Source organism: Mustela nivalis, assembly GCF_964662115.1.
Source record: "Mustela nivalis genome assembly, chromosome: 17".
NCBI classification, from domain to species: domain Eukaryota; kingdom Metazoa; phylum Chordata; class Mammalia; order Carnivora; family Mustelidae; genus Mustela; species Mustela nivalis.
Genome location: NC_139036.1, coordinates 10,818,560 through 10,840,873, shown reverse-complemented (window position 1 = coordinate 10,840,873; position 22,314 = coordinate 10,818,560). Strand labels below are relative to the sequence as shown.

The 22,314-nt window shown below is 42.0% G+C and overlaps 2 protein-coding genes across 53 annotated transcripts in view; one reads left to right on the top strand and one right to left on the bottom strand.

Moving 5' to 3' along the window:
- NCOR1 (nuclear receptor corepressor 1) overlaps positions 1 to 7,925 on the bottom strand; it is a 154,052-nt gene extending 146,127 nt beyond the window's left edge. For 32 of the 50 annotated variants that reach the window (XM_082705660.1, XM_082705673.1, XM_082705707.1 and 29 more), the window contains exon 1: positions 7,699 to 7,905. The gene's annotated coding sequence lies outside the window, so the exon portion shown is untranslated. Of the gene's footprint in view, positions 1 to 7,698 lie in introns of all 50 variants that reach the window. The other 18 variants (XM_082705671.1, XM_082705693.1, XM_082705670.1 and 15 more) reach the window with 2 other exon arrangements.
- Positions 7,926 to 9,000: 1,075 nt separating this feature from the next.
- Positions 9,001 to 22,314, top strand: part of PIGL (phosphatidylinositol glycan anchor biosynthesis class L) — a gene marked incomplete at its 5' end in the record, with an annotated part of 65,791 nt that continues 52,477 nt past the window's right edge. The window contains 2 exons of one of the 3 annotated variants that reach the window (XM_082705784.1): positions 9,001 to 9,243; positions 14,758 to 14,857. In XM_082705784.1, the coding sequence (XP_082561910.1) occupies positions 9,009 to 9,243; positions 14,758 to 14,857 (335 nt within the window). The remainder of the gene's footprint in view (positions 9,244 to 14,757; positions 14,858 to 22,314) is intronic. The other 2 variants (XM_082705783.1, XM_082705785.1) reach the window with 2 other exon arrangements.

The following is a 22,314-nucleotide window of genomic DNA, read 5'->3' as shown; positions in this document are numbered from 1 at the left end:
AACTCTCCATCGAAAAATAACCAAAAGGAGGCAATTATAAAAGAAATACAATTCCCCTCATAAAAAAAAATTTCAACGTCAGTAGTAATTGATAAAAAGCCAATTATAATCACTCCCCCCACACACCCTTTAAATTTTCAAAATTTTTCATTTGTAACATCCACTACTGGCCAGGGTTTGGGGCACACCCATACACTTGTATCAGTATCTTTCCAAACCTGTACTATGGAGGTAACAGCAACTCTACTTCCAGAATCCATCCTACAAAGTTGCCTGCACCAGTACACAAAATAAATACACACAAATAATTCACCTCAGCTTTGTTTTTCTGAAAAACAAAACAGAACAAAACTAAACAACACCAGTAGCCATAAATAGATTAAACAAATCATGTATTATTTGTTTATGTATTTTCATAAACAATACTATGCAGCCATTAATGACAGAAGTAGCTCTAAATATTCCAACACTTAGCGGGAATACATGAAAGAACAATATATTATGATCCTGTAACACAGGAAATTACACACACACACACACACACACACACAAAAAAAAATCTGAAAGAATACGCAACACTTAAAAGATTGTATCTAGGAAGTGGTACTTTCAACTTCTCTATATACTTCTGTAAAACAACATATTACTTACAATAGATGAAACAAAGATTCTAAAATAACACAACCTCCTTCACTCAATTAAAATGGCTCTATGTGAATATACAGCAACTTTTCCTTCCACCCTTCCCCTCCTGCTCTGTTTCGTTCCCTCCTTCCCTCTCTTTCCCTCTTCCCCCAACACATATGCACCCACACACACAGAGTTAATGGACTATATACTCCCTACATCTGGTATATTTACACTGTGTATATTTTAGGCTGTAACTCCTAGAAAGCACAAGTTTTGGTTTCATTCCAAATACATAAACGTTATTGTAATTCAAAACTGAATTAAAAGGACCTAATCAAAAGTAATACAGTTCAAAGACATGATGGTTACAATTTAAAACAAATACTTCCAAGTTATACAAATCTGTACACTATTGCCAATAGAAATGAACTGCCTAAAACAAATACTCTGACTTTGAATGGTCCGTGACAACAAAAATGTCGAGTAGAGTCTGTCAGTTAAATAGAAAGAGGCAAACTGTAACCAGAACGGTAACCCTCACAGCAAAACTAAATGTCAAATTTTCCTAGAAAAATGTAACCTCAACTTATTCTGGTTTGATATCAGGTTATTCATATATAACCAAACAAAAACCAAAATGAAAACAAAAAGCCCAGCCCAAATTTTATTCCTCCAAGTAGACGGTGGGGTGAGTCAAAATAACTTGGTCATCTTGACTTTTCCTCTGCTCTTGACTAGTCTACATAAAGATTTATATTTTTTTTAAGATTTTATTTATTTATTTGGCAGACAGAGATCACAAGTAGGCAGAGGCAGACAGAGAGAGAGGAAGGAAAGCAGGCTCTGCTGAGCAGAGAGCACAATGCGGGGCTCGATCCCAGGACCCTGGGACCATGACCTGAGCCGAAGACAGAGGCTTAACCCACTGAGTCACCCAGGTGGCTTAAAGATTTAATTTTTGATATAAAACTAATCAGCACTATTCTTTCAAAGGGAACCCTTCAAAGGTATTCTTCAATAACGTTACTTCACTAATTCACAATTTTTTCCAACCACTGAAACTAATCCAAAATTCCCTATATATAGATATATATATCTATACACACATATGCTTGTTCTACCATTATTTGCAAATACAGTCAGATGAACCAATCCCATCCTTTCTCTTTCTCCCCAAAATCCCAGTAAACTGACAAAAATATTTTTTAAATGATTTGATAATTCACAGATTATACTGTGAATTTACAGCTGATGCTGGTAAATTTCTATCTGTTTTTAAGTTTACATAAACTGGGAAGCCTGGGTGGCTCAGTTGGTTAAGTGGCTGCCTTGGGCTCAGGTCATGATTCCAGGATCAAGTCTGGAATCAGGGAGCCTGCTTCTCCCTCTCACTCTGCCTGCTGTAAATTTTTTTTTAAACTTTAAATTTACATAAACTATTCACCAAGTTCCCACATGTGTATCAGTCAGCTTCTTCAACAATCTAGCACTTAGGGGCGCCTGGATGGCTCAGGGGGTTAAAGCCTCTGCCTTCGGCTCAGGTCATGATCCCAGGGTCCTGGGATCAATCCCCCCCTCTCTCTCTGCCTGCCTCTGCCTACTTGTGATCTCTCTCTGTCAAATAAATAAATAGAATCTTTTAAAAAAAAATCTAGCACTTAGGTTTTTTATGCATTTAGCAAATTTCTATTACACACTTCCTGGGTACAATGTTATTCTGGAAGCTGGGCTAGACATGAGATACAGACATGCCCACAATGGGCTTATAGTCTAACAGGGACTAAATGGACATGTACCTAAATAACTATGATATTATAATAGAGGCATAAGTAAAGCACTAAGAACTTCCAAAACGAGAAATACACATCTTTGGAGAACAGGGAGTAGGAGGAAGACTTCCTGGCTAAAGTAATATGTGATTAAACCCTCAAAAAATAGGCAGAATTAAAAAAAAAAAAAAGGCAGAATTTAGATGTGGTAGATTTCAGAAGTAAAGCACATTAGGCTAAACAGGCATATTATCTAACAGCCCGAGTGGAATGACATGCTTCAGTACTCGTGTGAGAATATCAGTTGAAAAAGAACATACGCTTCTTTCTTTAAATTTTACAGCGTAAGTACCTATAGAAAACTAATACTACACGTGTTCTTTTCTTTTTTTTTAAATTAATTTATTTATTTTCAGAAAAACAGTATTCATTATTTTTTCACCACAGCCAGTGCTCCATGCAATCCATGCCCTCTATAATACCCACCACCTGGTATCCCAACCTCCCACCCCCCTGCCACTTCAAACCCTTCAGATTGTTGTTCAGAGTCCATAGTCTCTCATGATTCACCTCCCCTTCCAACTTACCCCAACTCCCTTCTCCTCTCTAATACCCCTTGTCCTCCATGATATTTGTTATGCTCCATAAATAAGTGAAACCATATAACTGACTCTCTGCTTGACTTATTTCACTCAGCATAATCTCTTCCAGTCCCGTCCATGTTGCTACAAAAGTTGGGTATTCGTCCTTTCTGATGGAGGCATAATACTCCATAGTGTATATGGACCACATCTTCTTTATCCATTCGTCCGCTGAAGGGCGTCTTGATTCTTTCCATTACACGTGTTCTTTTCAACACAGCATTAAGAATACACTTCATGGGGTGCCTGGGTGGCTCAGTAGGTTAAGCCTCTGCCTTAGGCTCAGGTCATGATCTCAGGGTCCTGGGATCGAGTCCCGCATCAGGCTCTCTGCTCAGCAGGGAGCCTGCTTCCTCCTCTCTCTCTCTCTCTCTGCCTGCCTCTCTGCCTACTTGTGATCTCTCTCTGTCAAATAAATAAATAAAATCTTAAAAAAAAAAAAAAAAGTCCAGAAGTTTGAAAGTAAGTGAAGCAAGGGGGTGTCTAGGTGGCTCAATTAGTTAAGCATCTACCTTCAGCTCAGGTCATGATCTCTGGGTTCTGGGTTCCAGCCCCTGCATCGGGCTCCCAGCTGGGCGAGGAGCCTGCTTCTTCTCCCTCTGCCCCTCCGCCCTCCTGCTTGTGCTCTCTTCTCTCTATCCCAAATAAATAAAGAAATTCTTTAAAAACAAAAAAAAAAAAAAAAAAAGAAAGAAAGTAAAGGAAGCAATAGTTAATTTATAAAGCAATTTATAGCCTGTTTGGGTCTCAGAAGTTCCTAACCATCGACCTAATACAATTTCTATTACTGTAAAACTTAAATTCCATAAAATATCACTAGGTCCAGATAACCTCAGACATTTTTGTTTAGGAAGATACTCATTATAGATTAAAAACTAAGCAAACCAAATAATTCCCCGTGATCATATTACTGATAGATCAAAACTAATTTTTTTCAAACTATATTTTCACTGAGGAAATTTAAAAGTTAAGATAAACTCAATACCTAACTGAGTAAGTTATCTCCCTTTCCCCATCCACTCGATTTTTGTTCTAATTATCAATCATAACACTGAATCATCCTATGCATGAGATGGTGGAATGGATGAGTCCTACACTGGATGTCAAAAGCCTGGATCCTACCACTGGCCAACTGCAACAATTTAGGGAAATCACCTCACTTCCATGATCTTCAGTTTATCCACAAGTAAAATAAGACTAGAGTATCTAGTCTATTATTATCTAGTCTTACTATGTATTGTCATCTAAATCCTATAATTTCTATAAATTATTAGCATTTAATTTTAACCAATGTAGGTGGGGTTGGGGGCGGGGTCTTGTGGGTTTGGGGGGGGTCTGCGATCACTTTTAAGTAAAAGGAACAGCACACACAGGAGTCCAACTGAAGAACTCCATAAGAACATTAACATGGCTTTGTATGGTCTCACTCTCAAATGCAAAGAGAACAAACGAACAAAAACAGAAAAAAAGAAGTATGTTGGATCTGAACACTACCCAACTAATATTTTGACCACACAAGCTTCTAGGGTAGAAAAAATGGTAGAAGAACAGTAAAAATGTTCAAGGGAAACCACCATCACAAGAATACCAAATAAAAAACAGATGCCCTACATACACTTATTGCTACATGACAGAAGCTTTTCATGGCTTTTCAATACTCCTAAGTCCCGACAGAAGAAAAAAAAGTGTTTTCTTAACCATCAATCTAAATGTACTTCTTGCATCCTCAAACCTGAAAAAGGGAAAATAACAGGCAATCCTAGCTAACTTATTTGTGCACATAACTGATCTGCTCAACTTTATACCTTTACAGCATTTAGTAATGTACCCTGAACATAAAAGGCACGGCACACCAGTTGAACAAGTGAATGAACTACATATGAATCTCTAATCCACAAAGGTGTCCATAGAAAATAAATCTGGTCAAGCTTTACTACTTCTTTGGAAGGTATTCTAGAAAAATGCAACATCTGAAGAAAAGAAACAGAAGTAACTAAATACGCCAGACTTCCACAGTTCCCAGGCATCAGTAAGAATTTAAACTTGCAAATAAGACATCCGAAATACAATTAAAACTGAGTAACAAAACACACTCAAAAAAACAAAACCAAAACCTGAGTAACAAATAGCCTGAAATTTACCTACATCTATGCCTGCCCTATTCAAAAGCCTTTGCTTCCTACTGCAGTAATGGTAAGAAAATCTCTCCACTTCCCAAAGTTTAAAAAAAAGCTTACAAAAACTTGACTACATTTACCTAGCGTTGGAACCAAATTTTACTCAGTTAAATTCAAAGAAACAGAAGTTATTTTCAAGCAATTTCTTAAAAAAAAAAATTATGTGAACACACAGAATACTGTCTGATTATATCCAACAAGAAATTCAGTTTAAAATCGGTCTTCCATGGGGCGCCTGGGTGGCTCAGTGAGTTAAAGCCACTGCCTTTGGCTCAGGTCATGATCCCAGGGTCTTGGGATCGAGCCCCACATCGGGTTCTCTGCTCAGCGGGGGGCCTGCTTCCTCCTGTCTCTCTGCCTACTTGTGATCTCTATCAAGTAAATAAATAAAATCTTTAAAAAGTAAAAAAATAAAATAAAATAAAATAAAATAGATCTTCCTAAGAGGCCATGGAGGGAATCACAGCTATACAGATATTTCATAGTGGGTAACAGGCCTATTTAGGTTAAGGTGTAATGTGAACACATTTTTCTAATTAGAATACAATGTTTATTCATTCAACAAACATTTGCAGTGCCAATATCCTACAAATAAAATAAAATCCTACATAGTGCCTCAAACAAAGATAAAATCAGAGAAGGGCCTATTCTGATCTCAAGAAGAGATAAAACTAGTTCGGAAATACCTAAATACAAGGTAGAAAGTGTGTGTGAACACCATGGGAGATGTGCAGATAAGCATTTCAGAGGAGTGCAAAGGAAGTTGTTACTACCTCACAGAAACATAACTCTTTCTGTTTAAAGCAATTTCATAACTATTAACTCTCTTAAGATCACAGCAGCCAGCCCTAGGAGAGTGGATGCCTTCCTACTATCATAGACCAAGAAATGGAAGCAAAGAAAGATTGATCATGTTCCAAAATGTCAAATAGTAAAAGGGAGAATCAGGACTCATGTCCTGATTGTATTTTCACTGGGGGAGTAGTTCAACATATGGCAAGGCTTTTGCAAAAGGAAAGAGTATTTTGGTATTGCAAGTAATCCCATCCTTATGTATGTATGTAAGCATATGCATATTATATATATATATATATATATATATATATATATGCGTGTTAACCTTGATTTCCACTGACAGGTGTGCTTAAAGCAAGGCAAGGCCACTGTGTATTATAAATGTTAAAATAAATAAATATAAGCTTCCACCGGATCTAACAGAATAAACGAATACAAACAGTTTCTTCCTCCAACAACTTGTGTTTATTTCTTCGGTAATTTTTACCCATTTCTAAGTAAGACAATAAAATTGTTCTATCTGCTCCTGAGTCTAGGCCACTTGGTTCATCCAATAAGTGTCTTTATGAAAGGGCATGTTAAGACATTTTTTTTAACTATTAAAAATTAAATAATGCCAACGGGGAAAGGACAATTCCATGGGATCTACTGGCACGAGCTATGGATCAAGACATGTTGAACGAAAGAGAATGAGTGTTTGTAGTCATTTTTAAATCCCGGGCCTGTTGCTCTTGGCTCAGGGTTCCGCCTCTCTTCGTTGCCTCACCAAAATGCACACAAGGAACGCAAATTTCCATGTTAATTAGGACATGCCCAGGGAAGCAAATCTGATACAGGTGAGTACACTAATCCCAAAGATTAGAACTACCTGTACCACTGCTCTCCAAGGTTAACTCTGCTGAAGTGGCGCCATAGCATGCACCATCAGTAAAAGAAAACTGACGCTTCCCGAGCAAACACTTTTCACAAACATCACTTATTCGCACGTCCACCTCTAATAACGACTACACCTAATCCGGTCCAATCGAAGAATTCAGTCCGCTCTCCCAGAAGACCGGCTTCTCAATTACAGTTTCCCAAATCCCTCTTCCTCTATAAATGAGAATTCACCGACTTCACCCAGTAAAACAGCGATAATAAAAGGCAGAGGTTCCGATCTTTGCCATCTCCACCACAACCCACCCTTCGCCATTACACCCCGAAGGGGTTTGCTTAGAAGGTGAACTACTTTGCTCTCCACGCACTTGTCCATCGCTGTCACCCTCCTGAAGCCCTTCCACACTCCCGAGACTGCCACCAACTCCGCCTCGGAGCGAGCCCAGGCCCGCCACCTGTGCCGGCCCCATCTGGGCTCCCCCGGCCCTCCCCGGCTCCCTCGGCCCGGCCCGCAGGACTCCGCACGCCCCCTCCCCACAGGACACCCGGCCGGCCGCAGCCCATTCTTCCTCCAAACTCCATAAGCCTCTTCCACTCGCCCAGCCCCAGCTCCCCGCCGCGCCCGACTCGCCCCGGGCAGCCGAGGGGAAGAGCCCGGGCGTCCGCGGCGGGACCCGACCTACCGGGCCCGCGACGCCCCTCGCTGGACCGAGAAGCCGCTCCGGCGGCCGGCGCCCTAGGAGCCCTCGGAAGCCCGGGAGCGAGCTGGGGGCCCGGAGGCCGGGGCTGCGGGCGCCGTGGCCTACTCACCAGGAGCTGGCGGAGCGTGGTAGCCGGCGCGCCCCCGGGCCTGAGGAGCAGGACGCGGCCCCGGCGCGGGTCCCTACCCCGGGACCTCGCTCGGCGCGGCGAGCTGGGAGCTCACTCCAGCCGCCGCCGCCGCCGCCGCTGCTGCTTCGCCACCTTGGCCGCCATCTTGACTCAACCCCTCTCCCTCCCCCCTGACTCCGGCCGCCGCCGCTAAGGCGGCTCCGGCGCCGGCTCCTCCTCCTTCCGGAGGGCTGGGAGACCGACTCCCTCCGCTGGCCGAGCGCGGCTCCTACCTCGGCCGAGCTTCCTGGGCCTCCCCGCGCCGCGTCCCCTCGGCTCTGCCCTCGGCCTGGCGGCGGCGGTCCCCTCGAGCGAAGACGGGGCCGGGGCCGCGCCGCGCCCGGCCGGACCCAGCGCGCTGCCATCGCGCCCTCGGGCCGGGGCGCTCGCCGCGAGCCGGCCGGCTGCCGCGTGCTCAGGGCCTTCCCCGGGCCGTGGGAAAAGGAAGGATCCGAGGCCATGCCTCGGGCCCTGCGAGCCCTCCGCGGCGCGGCGGCCGCCGCCTCCTCGGCCCGGGCTGCGGGAAGGAAAGTCAGGTCCCCAGGGCTGGGAGCCGGAGGGCTGCACGGCGACCTACCCAAGGGTCTGCGGCTGTAATTCGCAGCGGGACTTCACAGCACGTCAGACGATGCTGATTTGTCCGTGATGTCGTTCCTTAATCTAAAGTCACCCGTCGGAGGAGCCCGTGGCTCTCTGCGACCGCGAAGTGCGCTCTCTCGGTCTTACTCTTCTAGGGAAACCACTGGACGGTTCCTCGTCACCGCGTGCGTTTCCCTCCGAGGAGCCACCGCTCCCCATGCCAAAATGAAGAAGGAAAAACCAAGTCGGTTCATTCGGAGAAGGGGCCGACCAAATAATTAGGGGGAAGTCTAGGGTTTTAATAAATGAGTCACAAAAGTGTGAATTGAAGAGAGGAGTGAATTCAAGAGAGGGAGGGCGGGTGTTTTCAAATAATTCTTTTTAAACCCAGAGCACTGTAAGGACAGGGGCAGAAAGCTGGACAGCAAGGGGCTCGTCTCCGAAACCCAGAAGGCAAAAGCGTCGTAGATGCTCCACAAAGTAGAGAGAACTAGATAAAGAATGGTTGGGAGGTGTCCTTGCAAAAGCCACAACAGGAGCCCAACATTGAAAGCCGCTGGTCGGCAGAACAGTGAAACTCGGAACGCAATTTCCGCGGTTGCAGTTTTCCCGCCGGAGGCTGGGTGTGCTGCAGCCTTCCTCCCGCGCAGGCGCAGTGCCACCCAGAGAGGATGGAAGCCGTGGGTTTTCTGTGTTTGGTCGCTGCGGTCGTAGCGTGGGGCTTCCTCTGGGTTTGGGACTCCTGGGAAAGAATGAGAAGTCAGGAGCCGGCTGGCGTCCCGGGAGATGGAAGTAAGACCCTCCTGGTGATCGCGCACCCCGACGATGAAGCCATGTTCTTTGCTCCCACTTTGCTAGGCTTGGCCCGCCTGAGGCACCGGCTGTCTTTGCTCTGCTTCTCTGCAGGTAGGAGGCTGTAGGCGGGTCGCTGGGAGCGGGGGCTATGATGCGTATTCAAGTGCCAACCTATTTCAGTGGGCTTCTCCCCGAAGGGAAGCTAAGTTGAGGGAGCTAAGGGAGGACAACGAAGGTCCCTTCTCTGGGCACTTCACGGAGGAGGGTGGCCCCAGCCTGTGGACTGCAGCGGCCAACGTCCCAGGTGGGTTGGGGGTCGTCCCCAGTTGAGGTACTTAGCTGCCAGCAGGATTGAGGAGCACAAGACAACTGCTCACATCTCTAGCATCTAATACCTACGTTTCCGCTGGCAACTGCGACTCTCTACTCGTTGTTCTGTGGAACCTCTTTATATGCGAAAGGACCAAGAATAATGATCTTCCTGTGGGACACCCAACAATCTAGGCTGTAGCGTGCCGGCTCGACCCTTGCCATTTTACTCCGAAAGGTAGCACAGGACCTTCCTGCGGCTTTTAAAATCCACTTTGTGCTAGAGCGTTGCAGAGAGCTAGAGAGATTCAGATCATTAGACTAGAAAATAATTTTAGAGTTCATTTCCACCAACTTCGAGGGATGAGGCGTCTCCAAGAGTAAGTCCTGCTTTATCATACAGAAAAGATGGACTGAGAAAACAAAAACTGACCATGATACTGGTGATATTTGCCCAACTGTATAAATGTCATTGAATTGTACATAGACAATGGGTATGTAAAATTAAACCTCAATAAAGTTATTTTTAACAAATACCCATAACCTCTTTTCCCACTTAGTTGTGTGTCATTACAGTTCTGTTTCGACACTGTTTTTTTACAGATACTCCATTTTATATAATTTTATATTTTTCACTGTACATTAGTTTTTGCTTCCTTACCAAATATTTATTTTTTTACTGTTTTTTAAGAGATTTTATTTATTCGAGAGAGAGCGAGAGCACAGTGGGGACGAACAGAGGGTGAGAGAGAAGCAGACTCCCCACTGAGTAGAGAGCCCTACTGGGGGCTGGATCCTAGGACCCCAAGATCTTGACCCCAGCAGAAGGCAGCCTCTTACAAGATTGAGCCACCCAGGTGCCCCTACCAAATATTTATTAGAAATGTATGTGCATATGTTAATTAATTGTATTTAAATAAATAAAAAAGAAATTATAGGTTTAAAAGAGCCATTTTTAAAAGAAAAAAAAATCTGTGCACTGTGCACTATTAGAAGGTCAGAGCCACAGCATTGACAATACCAAATGCGTAGGATGTGAAGAAAGAAGAACTCTTACTCATTGGTAGTGGGAATGCAAAATGCTTCACCCACTTTGGGAGACTTAGTTTGGCAGTTTCTTCAAACTAAACATGCTCTTACCAATCCTTCCAGCAGTCACCCTCCCTGGTGTTTATCCAAAGGAGTTGAAAATATGTCCATGCAAAAACGTGCCCACAGATGTTTATCGCAACTTGACTCATAATTGCCAAAACTTGAGTGCAACCAAAACACCCTTCAGTTAGGAAATAGACAAGTAAGTTGGGACATCCAGGCAATGGAGTATTATTCAATGCTAAAAAGAAATGAGCTATGAATCCCTGAAAAAACATGGAGGAACCTTAACAGCATATCACTAGGTGAAAGAAGCCACTCTGAAAAGGCTACATACTGTGTGATTCCAACCATATGACATTCTGGAGAAGGCAAAATGATAAAGACAATAAAGCGATCAGTGATTGCCTGGTGTTGGGACGAAAGGTGGGTGAATTGGAGAAGCGCAGAGGATTCTTCGGCAGTGAAAATACTGTGTGATATTATAAGGGATGCATGTCTTTGTACATTTTTGTCCAAACCCTCATCCTGTATACCACCAAGAGGGAACCCTAACTTAAACTATGGACTTTAGGTGATTATGATGTATCAGTGTAGGTTCACCCATTGTAACATATAGCACTGCCATGGGGGATGTTGATAATGAGAAAGGCTATGCATGTGTAGGTACGAGGATTAAAGTGAAATCTCCATACCTTCCCCTCAATTTTTCTGTGAACCTAGAACTGCTCTAAAAAGCATAGTTTTAATTAAAAAAAAAAAACTTAGTACTTAAAAGAAATTATATACTAGTCCTTAGTTTAAACAGTGAAATTAAACAGTGAAAACAAGCTAGATTAGGGTCACATTCTTGTGAAACATAATTTAAGCATTTACCCATGTTAATAAGAACTAGATAATAATAGCCTTTGTTTGTTTCAAGTTTTTATTTAGATTCTAGTTAATGAACATACAGTGTAACATTGGTTTCAGGATAATAGCCTTTTAAATAGTTTCATAGAGATAAACCTTAATATAGTCATCCCTTTATTATATGTATATTTAGAGGGATTTTTTTTTCCCAGTCTATCACTATTAACAAAAAACAGTGAACATCTTTATGTGTTTCTTATTATTTCATTAGGGCTGATTTCTAAATGTCTGTTTTTAAGGCTTTGCATGCAAATCAGATTCTCCAAAACATACCAATTTATATCCTCACTGACAGGTAGTGAGAGTATCTGCCTAAATACAGCACCCTCTCTAGCACTGACTAGTATTTTGTAATATTACTTCTTGGCATAACACTTTTTCCCCTCAAATCTTTTGTTGCCAATGAGTTTAACCCATTTTTCATGTATTGAGAATATGGGTCTGAGCACTTTCCTACTCAGTTTGTGCTATTAAGGATATTAATTGTAAAAAGATACAGGTAATAATACAGCAAACATTGTTTGCTTTTTTTTTTTTTTTTTAATTCAAAAGCTTTTTTTTTTTTTTTAAGATTTTATTTATTCAACAGACAGGGAGAGATCACAAGTAGGTAGAGAGGCAGGCAGAGAGAGAGGGGAAAGCAGGCTCCCTGCTGAGCAGAGAGCCCCACATGGGGCTCGATCCCAGAACCCTGAGATCATGACCTGAGCTGAATTCAGGCAGAGGCTTAACTCATTGAGCCACCCAGGTGCCCCTCATTGTTTGCTTTTAATGGTATTTGTGTTTTATATTACAGCTATGGGAGTCAAATTATAACATATTTGGTTCAAGATCTAGGAGAGAAACCTGGATATTATTTACCAAGTATTATAGGTACAGTGACTTCTTCAGTAAATTTCTCCTTGTTTTTCAGGAGGTTGAAACCGGAAATTAAAATTTTTTCAAATGAAAAAATATATAGCATTCCCTTAGTACATATTAAATACACAGTAGATTTGTCTTGCAAGTGTTTCCTCTGACTTGAACTTGACATTTATTTTTTTTTTAAGATTTTATTTATTTATTTGACAGAGAGAAATCACAAGTACACTGAGAGGCAGGCAGAGAGAGAGAGAAGGAAGCAGGCTCCCTGCTGAGCAGAGAGCCCGATGCGGGACTCGATCCCAGGACCCTGAGATCATGACCTGAGCCGAAGGCAGCGGCTTAACCCACTGAGCCACCCAGGCGCCCTGAACTTGACATTTAAATTGCTTTCTTTTGGGGCACCTGAGTGGCTCAGTCGTTAAGCATCTGACTTCGACTGGGATCATGATCCCAGGGTTCTGGGATCAAGCCTGGAATTGGGCTCCCTGCTCAGCAGGAAGTCTGCTTCTCCCTCTCCCACTCCCCCTCTTGTATTCCCTCTCTTGATGTCTCTGTGTCTCTGTCAAATAAATAAATAAAATCTTTAAAATAAATAGTTCTCTCTTGTAATGTTTTTGAAAGATTAATTTATTTATAAGAGAGAGCATGGGGGTAGGGGATACAGTGAGAGGAGGAGAGAGAATCTTAAGCAGGCACCACACCCAGCATGGCAGAGCCCATGGCTCCAGGCTCCTTCTCAAGAGCCTGAGATCCTGGCTTGAGCCAAAATCAAGGATTGGATGTTCAACCGACCAAGCCACCCAGGCACCCCTCTTAGAAATTTTTAATTACTTCTATTTTTTTAATTACTTTTAAAATCCCCAACTCACTCAAAAAGGTACAGATTAAACATTACCCACACTCCTAATTTATTAAAAAAAAAAAAACTAAAATACAGTGATGAGGACAATACAAAACTAAGTTATCATCTGGAGTCTTAGGGTTAATCCCTGTGTTGGATACCGTGTAATGACTGTCTCCTTTCTGGGTGCAGACAGTTCACAAGTAGCACTAAGGTAACTCTGGCCAAAGAGGAAAGGTCTGGTGGGTCTGTTTTCCTCTGGGCTATTTGGCCAGTAAAGGAAGCCCCTCTTGGTTCAGTGCTTCCTGAGTGCCTGAAGTGTTCTGGACACCAGGATGACACAAAGTTGAATGAGACTGTGACATTTAAGGTCAGTGACATTTAGGAATTATTAATCTGATCATGGAGAAAAGTTCATATGTCTGAGCAGAATACTGGAAAATGGGAGACTTGCCAGGGAAAATGGGAGACTTCGCAGAGGGGATGTCATTTGGTCAGGATGATGAAAACGGATTGTCATTTAGGAAGAAATGAAATGGGGGGGGCGGGGAGTGTAAAGCTAAAGAAATTGAGGAAAGAGAAAATACTGCCTACTGAACTGGGTGGCTGTGTATTGTCTCCTGGAATTCTCAGGACAGCCGTAGGAGATGGTCATCTCCACTTCACAGGTGGAGACCCTGTGGCTCAGGAAAGTTAAGTAACTAGCATACAGTACACATGCAATTATCTGCTGGAGAGTTGAATTAAGGGGTGCATTAGCTAGACAATTGCTTGTAAGTGCAGTTTAAGTGGTACTAAACCTTCACTGTATATTAGATACAGAGAAGCCTTACTTCGCAGAACGATTCATAGGAAACAATGTATGTGTTGGGAAAAGAAAGGATATATGAGCTATTTGGGGCACTGATGTGGTCAAGATCCCCCAGGGACACATTTTCCTGTAATACTCAGGAGTAAGGGGCGCCTGGGTGGCTTGGTGGGTTAGGCCGCTGCCTTTGGCTCGGGTCATGATCCCAGGGTCCTGGGATCGGGCCCCGAGTCGGGCTCTCTGCTCAGCGGGGAGCCTGCTTCCTCCTCTCTCTCTCTGCCTGCCTCTCTGCCTACTTGTGATCTCTCTCTGCCAGATAAATAAATAAAATCTTTAAAAAAAAAATACTCAGGAGTAAGAGCCTCTTCTTTAAATAAATATTCAGCAGATATTTAAGGACTATCAATTTAAAGGTTCCCAAATTAATAGAATGCCCAGGTACCTGACTTACTCTGGGCAGTTTGTGAAGAGGCAGTTTTAAATCTGCTGAACTCCAAAGTCCGTGGTCTTGGCGATATGCTGTACTGCCTGAAGCATGCAGCTGAAATGCAGGCAGACCCGACGGAGGAACAGACAGGTAGATCCAGTGATGGGGAAGGATTAAATGGTGATGATTCTAAAGACTGGGCTGCTGTCAGTCATCTCACAGGAGTGAATAGTATTTCCTTCAGCTTTTTATCCTAACCACAAATTTTTCAGGTGGCTTACGTCCCGTAGGGAACAAGATGAGATAAGAATGAATAAACTGATAGATTTCCACTATCAAAGAAATCTGCCACTGTATATTTGTTATCTTCAGGAAATTACTACAATCAAGGGGAGATGCGTAAGAAAGAACTTTTGCAGAGCTGTGATGTTTTGGGGATTCCACGTTCCAGTATAATGATTATTGACAACAGGTAATTTATCCTTCAAAAATGTAGAAACTCGTTGGCCATAAATAGGCAGCAGTACGCTCAAAAGACACAAAAAAACTAATGTGGGTGGGTAAGAACATCTTATTTGAGAAGTCCACTTAAAATAGTTTCACATTTGTTTTTAAATGACAGTGTAATGCAAATAAATGTTTTCAACTTCTGTTCAGATTCTGTCTCTAAAAATAGCTACTTTTTTAATCTTTAAAAAATACTGTTACAAAAATTTCAAAAATACACAGAAGGATAAAGAACCATGTCATGAACCCCCATATGCCTATTACTGAAGCCCAGTAATTATCAAGCCTTTTCTATACTTGCTTCGTCTACCCCCATTTCACATCTGTTGTGTGTGCGAAGCCTTTCTAAAGAAAATCTAGCCATCAGGTTGTTTCGCCCGTGCGTTGTTAAATATACATCCCTTAAGAAGATAGCGAGATATACATCTTTTAAGAAGATAGACATTCTTTCAATGCCATTACCATCACATCCAGCAAAGTTAATAATTAATAATGTTGATGCCCTCCCAGCACCCAGTCCATACTGACATTTCTCCAAGTAGCTCAAAGTGTTTTCAGTTGGGTTTGTTCAAGTCAGGGACTAAACGAGTCCACGCAGGATATAGTTGGTTGATAATCTGCCATTCATTGTCCTTTCCTCCCTCCCCCACCTTGTCTTTGTTGAAAAAACTTAGTTGTCATATAGAATGTCATGCCTTCTGGACTTGTCTGCCCGTCTTCTCATAGTGTTAAGTTGTTCTTCTATCATTCATATTTCTTGCAAACTAGAACTTAGCTATAACTTTCAGGAGCAAGAATACTGCTATAAACTACTGTGTACGTCACATTGAATCATTTCAGGAGACCACATGCTATCCGATCGTCTCGCTTATAATGATTCTACCACTAATCAGTGAATTCACGTGGCAACGGCTGCTCCTTTCATTTCAAAGACCCACACCCACCTCTCATGTAATGCTTTCATGATTGCCTGAATCATTGGTTAACTAGAAATAGCCAAATGCTGAGTGTCTGAATGTCCCCTGCATTCTAAATGTATTAGCTGTAATTCTTCGGCAAAGCAAAGCTTTATCAGCTGGGGCTATGTAGTTACCCTAGTATATAATTTGATCTGAAAAGACAGGGTAAAGCTTAATTCTTTTTCTTTTTAATTTTATTTATTTGAGAGGGAGAGGGAGCAGGAGCAGGGAGAGTGGTAGAGGGAGAGGCAGACTCCCTGCTGCTGAGCAGGGAGCCCTGCTGAGGGCTCCATCCCAGGTGCCAGGATCATTACCTGAGCCAAAGATAGATGTTTAACTGACTGAGCCACCTTGGCGCCCCTAAATGCTTAATTCTTTAATTGCCATTTTCAGAATAAGGAGTCGATGCCCTGTGTACCTCCAGTGGTAACCCATTGTTTTGTGGCTTGGATGGGGAGGCCACTTTTTTATTTTGTCCGGTACCTATGTGTTTTTAATGTATTCAGGTTTTCTGTTTTGGTTGTGTTCTTTGTTTCTCCAGTTGTCTCATCTTTGACTCTTGAGCCTCTTAATGTTAGCTCCTGTGTCCTTTGTTATGGTCTCTTTAGTTTTGTAGGATTTGCTTGCTGTCAGGGACGATGAGATTTCCCATCACCTTCTTGTATGCGTTCCTACCCCAGTCCTGGCATCAGCCCTCCCTCCAAGGAGCTTTGGTCTCTCTTGGGAGGGTGTGGTGTTTAGAGACCATAACCAAAGTTACTAGGAGTGTTTACTGCTACAGTGTTACGGTGGACAGAGCTAGTAAATATGTATTTTTTTAAGAAAAAAGAAATCAGGAATACTAATGCTTACAACATAGAGTTAATATTTCAGGGGTTTTGTTTAATACCTTTGATTTTTACATCCAATCTCTTTTCTCTCACACTGTAAGTCTTGCTTTCTAACATGAACACAATTATTCTCTTTTTAAATCTTTAAGGATTTTATAAAACATGAATAAAAAAATACTTGAAAAGCAGATATTAAAAACCAAGGCTAAATATAATATAACTGACCATAATGTCTGCAATATACTTCAGAATGATTCAGAAAAAAAATGCATACCTATATAGATTAAGCCAAAATAGTAACGGTTTCAACCCTGGTAATTATACTAATCTTTTAACTTTTTTGTTTATTCATAAATTTTTATAATAGAAAAAATTCTGAGTACCATACCACGTGCCTTTTCTCTGATTTTCTGGCATGTATTAATATACATTAATATACATATTATGTATACAATACAATACAATGTATACAATACATTGTTATCGACCTGCCTCTTCAATTAAAAAAATTCAGGGGCACCTGGGTGCCTCAGTCAGTTAAGCATCTGCCTTCAGCTCAGGTCATGATCTAGGATTCTGGAATCAAGCTCCTCATAGGAATCCCTGCTCAGCAGGGAGCCTGTTTCTCCCTCTTTTGATCCCCCAGCTTATACTCTCTTGCTCTCTGTCAAATAAATAAATAAAAATTAAAAAAAAAAAAAAGACCACTTTGTTGAGAAAAATCTGATGGATTGCTAGGCTTTGATTGTCCCCATGCGTTGTCCATGAGCTGAGTCACTCTCCCTGGGTTTCCTTTTTCATTTCAGCACCTGCTTTAATTAGCTGCTTCCTCCCACAGTGGAAGAGGTTGGGGGTTGGGGATGGAGTTTAGATGAGTGGCAAATAAATTAGTCCTGGCAGACATGTATCTCTTACTATTTGAACCTTCATGATATCACAAAAGAAACAGAAACAATAGTGGAGACCAATGATTAGTTGTTTGCTTTAGAATGATCACTCTGGGGGTGCCTGGGTAGCTCCGTAGGTTGACCAAGGGACTCCTTTTTTAAAATATTTTGTTTATTTGACAGAGTGAATGAGAGAGACAGAGAGCAAGCACGGGGAATGGCAGGCAGGGGAGAAGCAGGCTCCCTGCTGAGCAAGGAGCCTGATGTGGAGCTCCATTCCAGGACTCGGGGATCATGACCTGAGCCGAAGCCAGATGCTTAACAACTGAGCCTCCCAGGAGCCCCACCAAGGGACTCTTGATTTCAGCCCAGGTCGTGATCCTCAGGGTCGTGAGATCAAGCCCAAGTTGGGCTCCGCACTGAGCATGGAGTCTGCTTAGGATTCACTCTCCCTTCCTCTGCCCCTCTACCCCCTCCCACTTGTGCTCTCTCTCTTAATTAATTAACTAATTAATTGAAGTTTTAGAATGATCACTCTGATGATAGAATGGATTGAAAAGCTTAGGACCACAGACTAATCAGTCTCATACGTGAGTCCTGGCAAAAGGAGAAGGTGTCAATTTAGAGTCCAGCAGGTGAGATGGAGATGAGGAGATGATGTGAGTCTTATTGAAGATGGTTCAAGAACAGAAGAAATCTGGGATAATGGAAATTGCAGGCATAGAGAGCTAGATGGATAAAGGTCAGCTCTCATAGTTTAGGGCAAGAATTGGGTTATGGTAAAGAACAGGTTAGACATCCTTAGCATAAGGAAGAATTAAAACCATTGGAGTGGCTGCAGTCACCCTTGCTTGGATCAGTGGGGCGATAAGAGAGTATGGAGATTAGTCAAGGCAAGAAGAGAAAACCACAAATGAGGAGGAGAATTATGCTTTTGGTATCATGTAACCCAAGGAGTGGGCATGGGGATGGTTCAGGAAATTGTGAAGCAAATAAGAATTCCCTGCTCAGAGAAGAACCCCAATATCAAGCAAAATTAGCATCAGATGCTATAAAAAATTCTGTATCCTCCCTTTGTTCATGAGAGAGCATTTTTAGCATTTCCCCAAGTCACTAAATAGTCCTTGGAATGGTCTTAAAGATTTCATCACACGGATGTGTTACGACCTCATTAATGTTCTCCTACTATTGAATATTCAAATTTTCCCAATATTAAAGTATTTTAAAATCTGATAATAAATCTTTGAAGTTCTGACCTTTTTCTTGGGTAGATTCCTAGATGATAAATTACTGAGACAAAGGACAGGACTAATAGTTTCTTTCATCTGGGTACCAAAAACATTCTTATTAAGGTTATCGTGGCTTATCTTACTTTTTGTTGTTGTTATGAATAAGACTTCTTCTGATACACTTTTTTTTTTAGACTTCACTGCTGGTATGGAGAATATTTGCTGACTTTTATGTGTATTTCTTTTATATCCATCCACTTACAAAATGTCTTTAAAGAACCTAACAGCATTTCACTTGATGTTCTTAGCGTTATGGGTTATCCCTGCAAATAATGCTAATACAGTCTTTCATTTTCCTACTTACGTCTCTTACTTGCGTTCTACTTCTTACTATAACTTTGGGCGGAATTTCTTAAACTAGGTTTGACAGTTGTGGTAAGAACAGGTAACTTGATCTGTATTGATGAATTGACTAAGAACACATCTAGTGTTTTACCATTAACTGTGTTGGCTGCCAATTAAGAAGGATATTCTTAGGATGCCTGGGTGGCTCAGTCGGTTAAGCGCCAGGCTCTTGGTTTCAGCTCAGGTCATGATCTCAGCGTGAGATCAAGCCCTGCATAGAGTTCCTCACTCAGCACAGTCTGGTTGAGATTCTCACCCTCTCCCTTCCCTCCCTTTCTGCCCCTCCCCCAATCTTGCTCTTTCTCTCAAATAAGTATATAAAATCTTTTTTAAAAAGATATTCTTCATTTTTGTTAGGCATTTTTGTTGGGAACTAACCTTCATTGTGTTGCATTTGGGGGCTCCTGTCATTTCAGTATCCTACAAAGAGACAAGAAAAAACTTTCAAGGGTGCCTGGCTGGCTCAGTCAGAAGAGCAAGTGACTTTTGATCTTGGGCTTGTGAGTTCAAGCCCGACATTGGGTGTAGAGATTACTGATGTAATAAATAAACATTAAAAAAAAAAAAGAAAAAAGTTTAATTTATTCTCCGTTTTCCTTGGCTTGGGGAAAATGGGGTCATCATGGTGAATTTTTTCTCTATCTGTGCTAATAGGTTCTGTCATGCTTTCTAGAGCCAGACTTCCCCAACTGCCCCAGCTTTATCAAGTTATTAACTGTCACCTTATTAAGTTACTTAACCTCTGTTCCTAAACTTCCTCCTCTGTAAACCATGAAAGGTAATATGGTTTTGAGTGAATCTGTGAAAGAAATCGCTTGCTTGTTTGTTTTTCAAAGTGACATACTTCCCTTTTATTCTGTCAGGGTACTTGTGATTTCTTTTCTCCCCATTAAGATGGTGGTGCCCCGGCACCCCATTTGCACACACAGACATCCCCCTGTGTGGTGTCTGCTTTGTCCAGCAATGCAGGATGTTTAATTCAGAGCCAGATCTGTGTGAAAACTGCCCTCAAAACAGAGATCTTAGCTTGGTTATCAAGGTCATCATTCTCACCATCTGTCTCAATTTACTAATTTTTGTATGTATTTTGAAGATCATGTAGCTTCAGGAACATCCCCTACTTGTGAAATGCGAGAGTAGAGAGGTAGTCAACTTGTCCAAAGTAAACACTTCGAGAATCCAGTTTGAAGAAGTCAAAGAAGCCACATGTCTTAGCTCAGGCTGCCATAACCAAATACCGCAGCCTGCATGGCTTACCCAACAGAAATTCATTATCTCTCGTTTTGGAGGCTGGAAGTTTCTGGAGAGGGTGTGCATCTTGGCTTGCAGATGGCTGATTTCTTCTGTATGCTCACACAGAGAGGAGACAAAGAAATTTCTCATTCTGTACTTACAAGGCCGCCCGTCTTACAGGATTAGAGCTCCACAATTATGACCTCATTTAACCTTAATTACTTCCTAAAAACCCTATCTCCAAATACAGTCACATAGGAGGATAAGGCATGGACACATGAATTTTGGGAGGATACAATTCAGTCCCTAGCAACATTCCATCTTTATTCATTCTTTCAGCCTCACATTTCATAACCCAGAAAAAGCAGAGCTTTGGAATCTTACTTTAGGTTATTCAGAGGAGCCAAAGAAAAGAATTTGGGGGAAGAAGAGAAAAGGAAAGTTTTATGGAAGACTTACACTCCTAGTGATAATGGTAAATAAGTATTCAGCCATTACTGTCAGTGCCAAAAACCATATTAAAGACATGATCTCACTTACTCCTCAAAATAATCCAATAATTTTTCCCATGTCGTGGATAAGAAGCCGTGGTTTGGTGAGAGGTTGAATAATTCGCCTGAGGTCATCCAGCTAGTAAGTGCTAGAGCTGGCATTTGGTCCAGAGCCTCTGCCTCCACTACTCTGTCTCATATCTGCCCCACTCCCAGCACACGTTCTCAAAGGCCATCTTGTTTGAGTCTTTGACTGTACAGGTTAGGTTTTATCATCCTTTCTTTATTTCACACAAGGAAGCTGAAGCTCAGAGAGATTAAGAGAATTCTCCAAGGTCATTTAATTAATGGCAGTGGTAGGAACCAAAACGAGCAAGGAAGACAGAATTGATTCCTGCTTTTCTGCAGGAAAGTAGGTCACCCATTTGCGACCAGCGTGTATGGAGAATACATCTGGTTGGCGTTGTGTGTGGTCAGTTCTTTCTTCCATTGTTCTAAGCCTCCTTGCTTGATTTCAGAAAAACATGTAGCTCACCCCAGTAAACCACTCACCTAATCACTTACAGAAGCAAGACTGTTCAGTTGTCAAGAAAAGAAGGCATAGTCTCCATCATTAGACAACTAAATGGATACTTTTGGTGACTTTACCTGGTTCTTAGTGCCTCCATAGGTATTCTGCTAATTTGAGTCATAGGATATTAAATTGTTGTTAACGGATACATATTAAATGTCTGGAATGGACAGTGTACCGTGCTAGATGTTGAAGAAAGAGAAGTTCAAAGTTTTGGAGCTAATTGTAGGTGCTGGCATTAACAGTTATTGCTGCTGTATTTGTGCAAAGCTGTCTCACTGTGCATATGCTGAAGTTCAGGTCATGCTGTCAGGGTCCTGAGATCCATGCCCTTCTAGCTCCCTTCTCAGCATGGAGGCTGATTGAGATTCTCTCTCTCTCCCTCTTCCCCTGCCTCTCATGCTCTCTCGCTCTCTCTCTAAAATAAATGAATAAATCCTTAAAATGAAAAAAAGATATGTGCCAGACTTGTTAATAGTAGCTGCTACTTAATTGGGGCAGGGAAGAGGGATACTTTCACTTTTTAATTCTACAGAATTCTGTACAGTTTGAGGTTTTTTTAGGAAAAAAAATATATAATTTCTAAATTTTATGTATATATTTTTTTAAAGATTTTATTTATTTATTTATTTATTTGACAGAGAGAGAGATCAAAAGTAGGCAGAGAAGCAGGCAGAGAGAAAGGAGGAAGCAGGCTCCCTGCTGAGCAGAGAGCCCAATGCGGGACTCGGTCCCAAGATCATGACCTGAGCCAAAGGCAGAGGCTTTAACCCAACTGAGCCACCCAGGTGCCCTATATATATTTTTTAAAAGACTA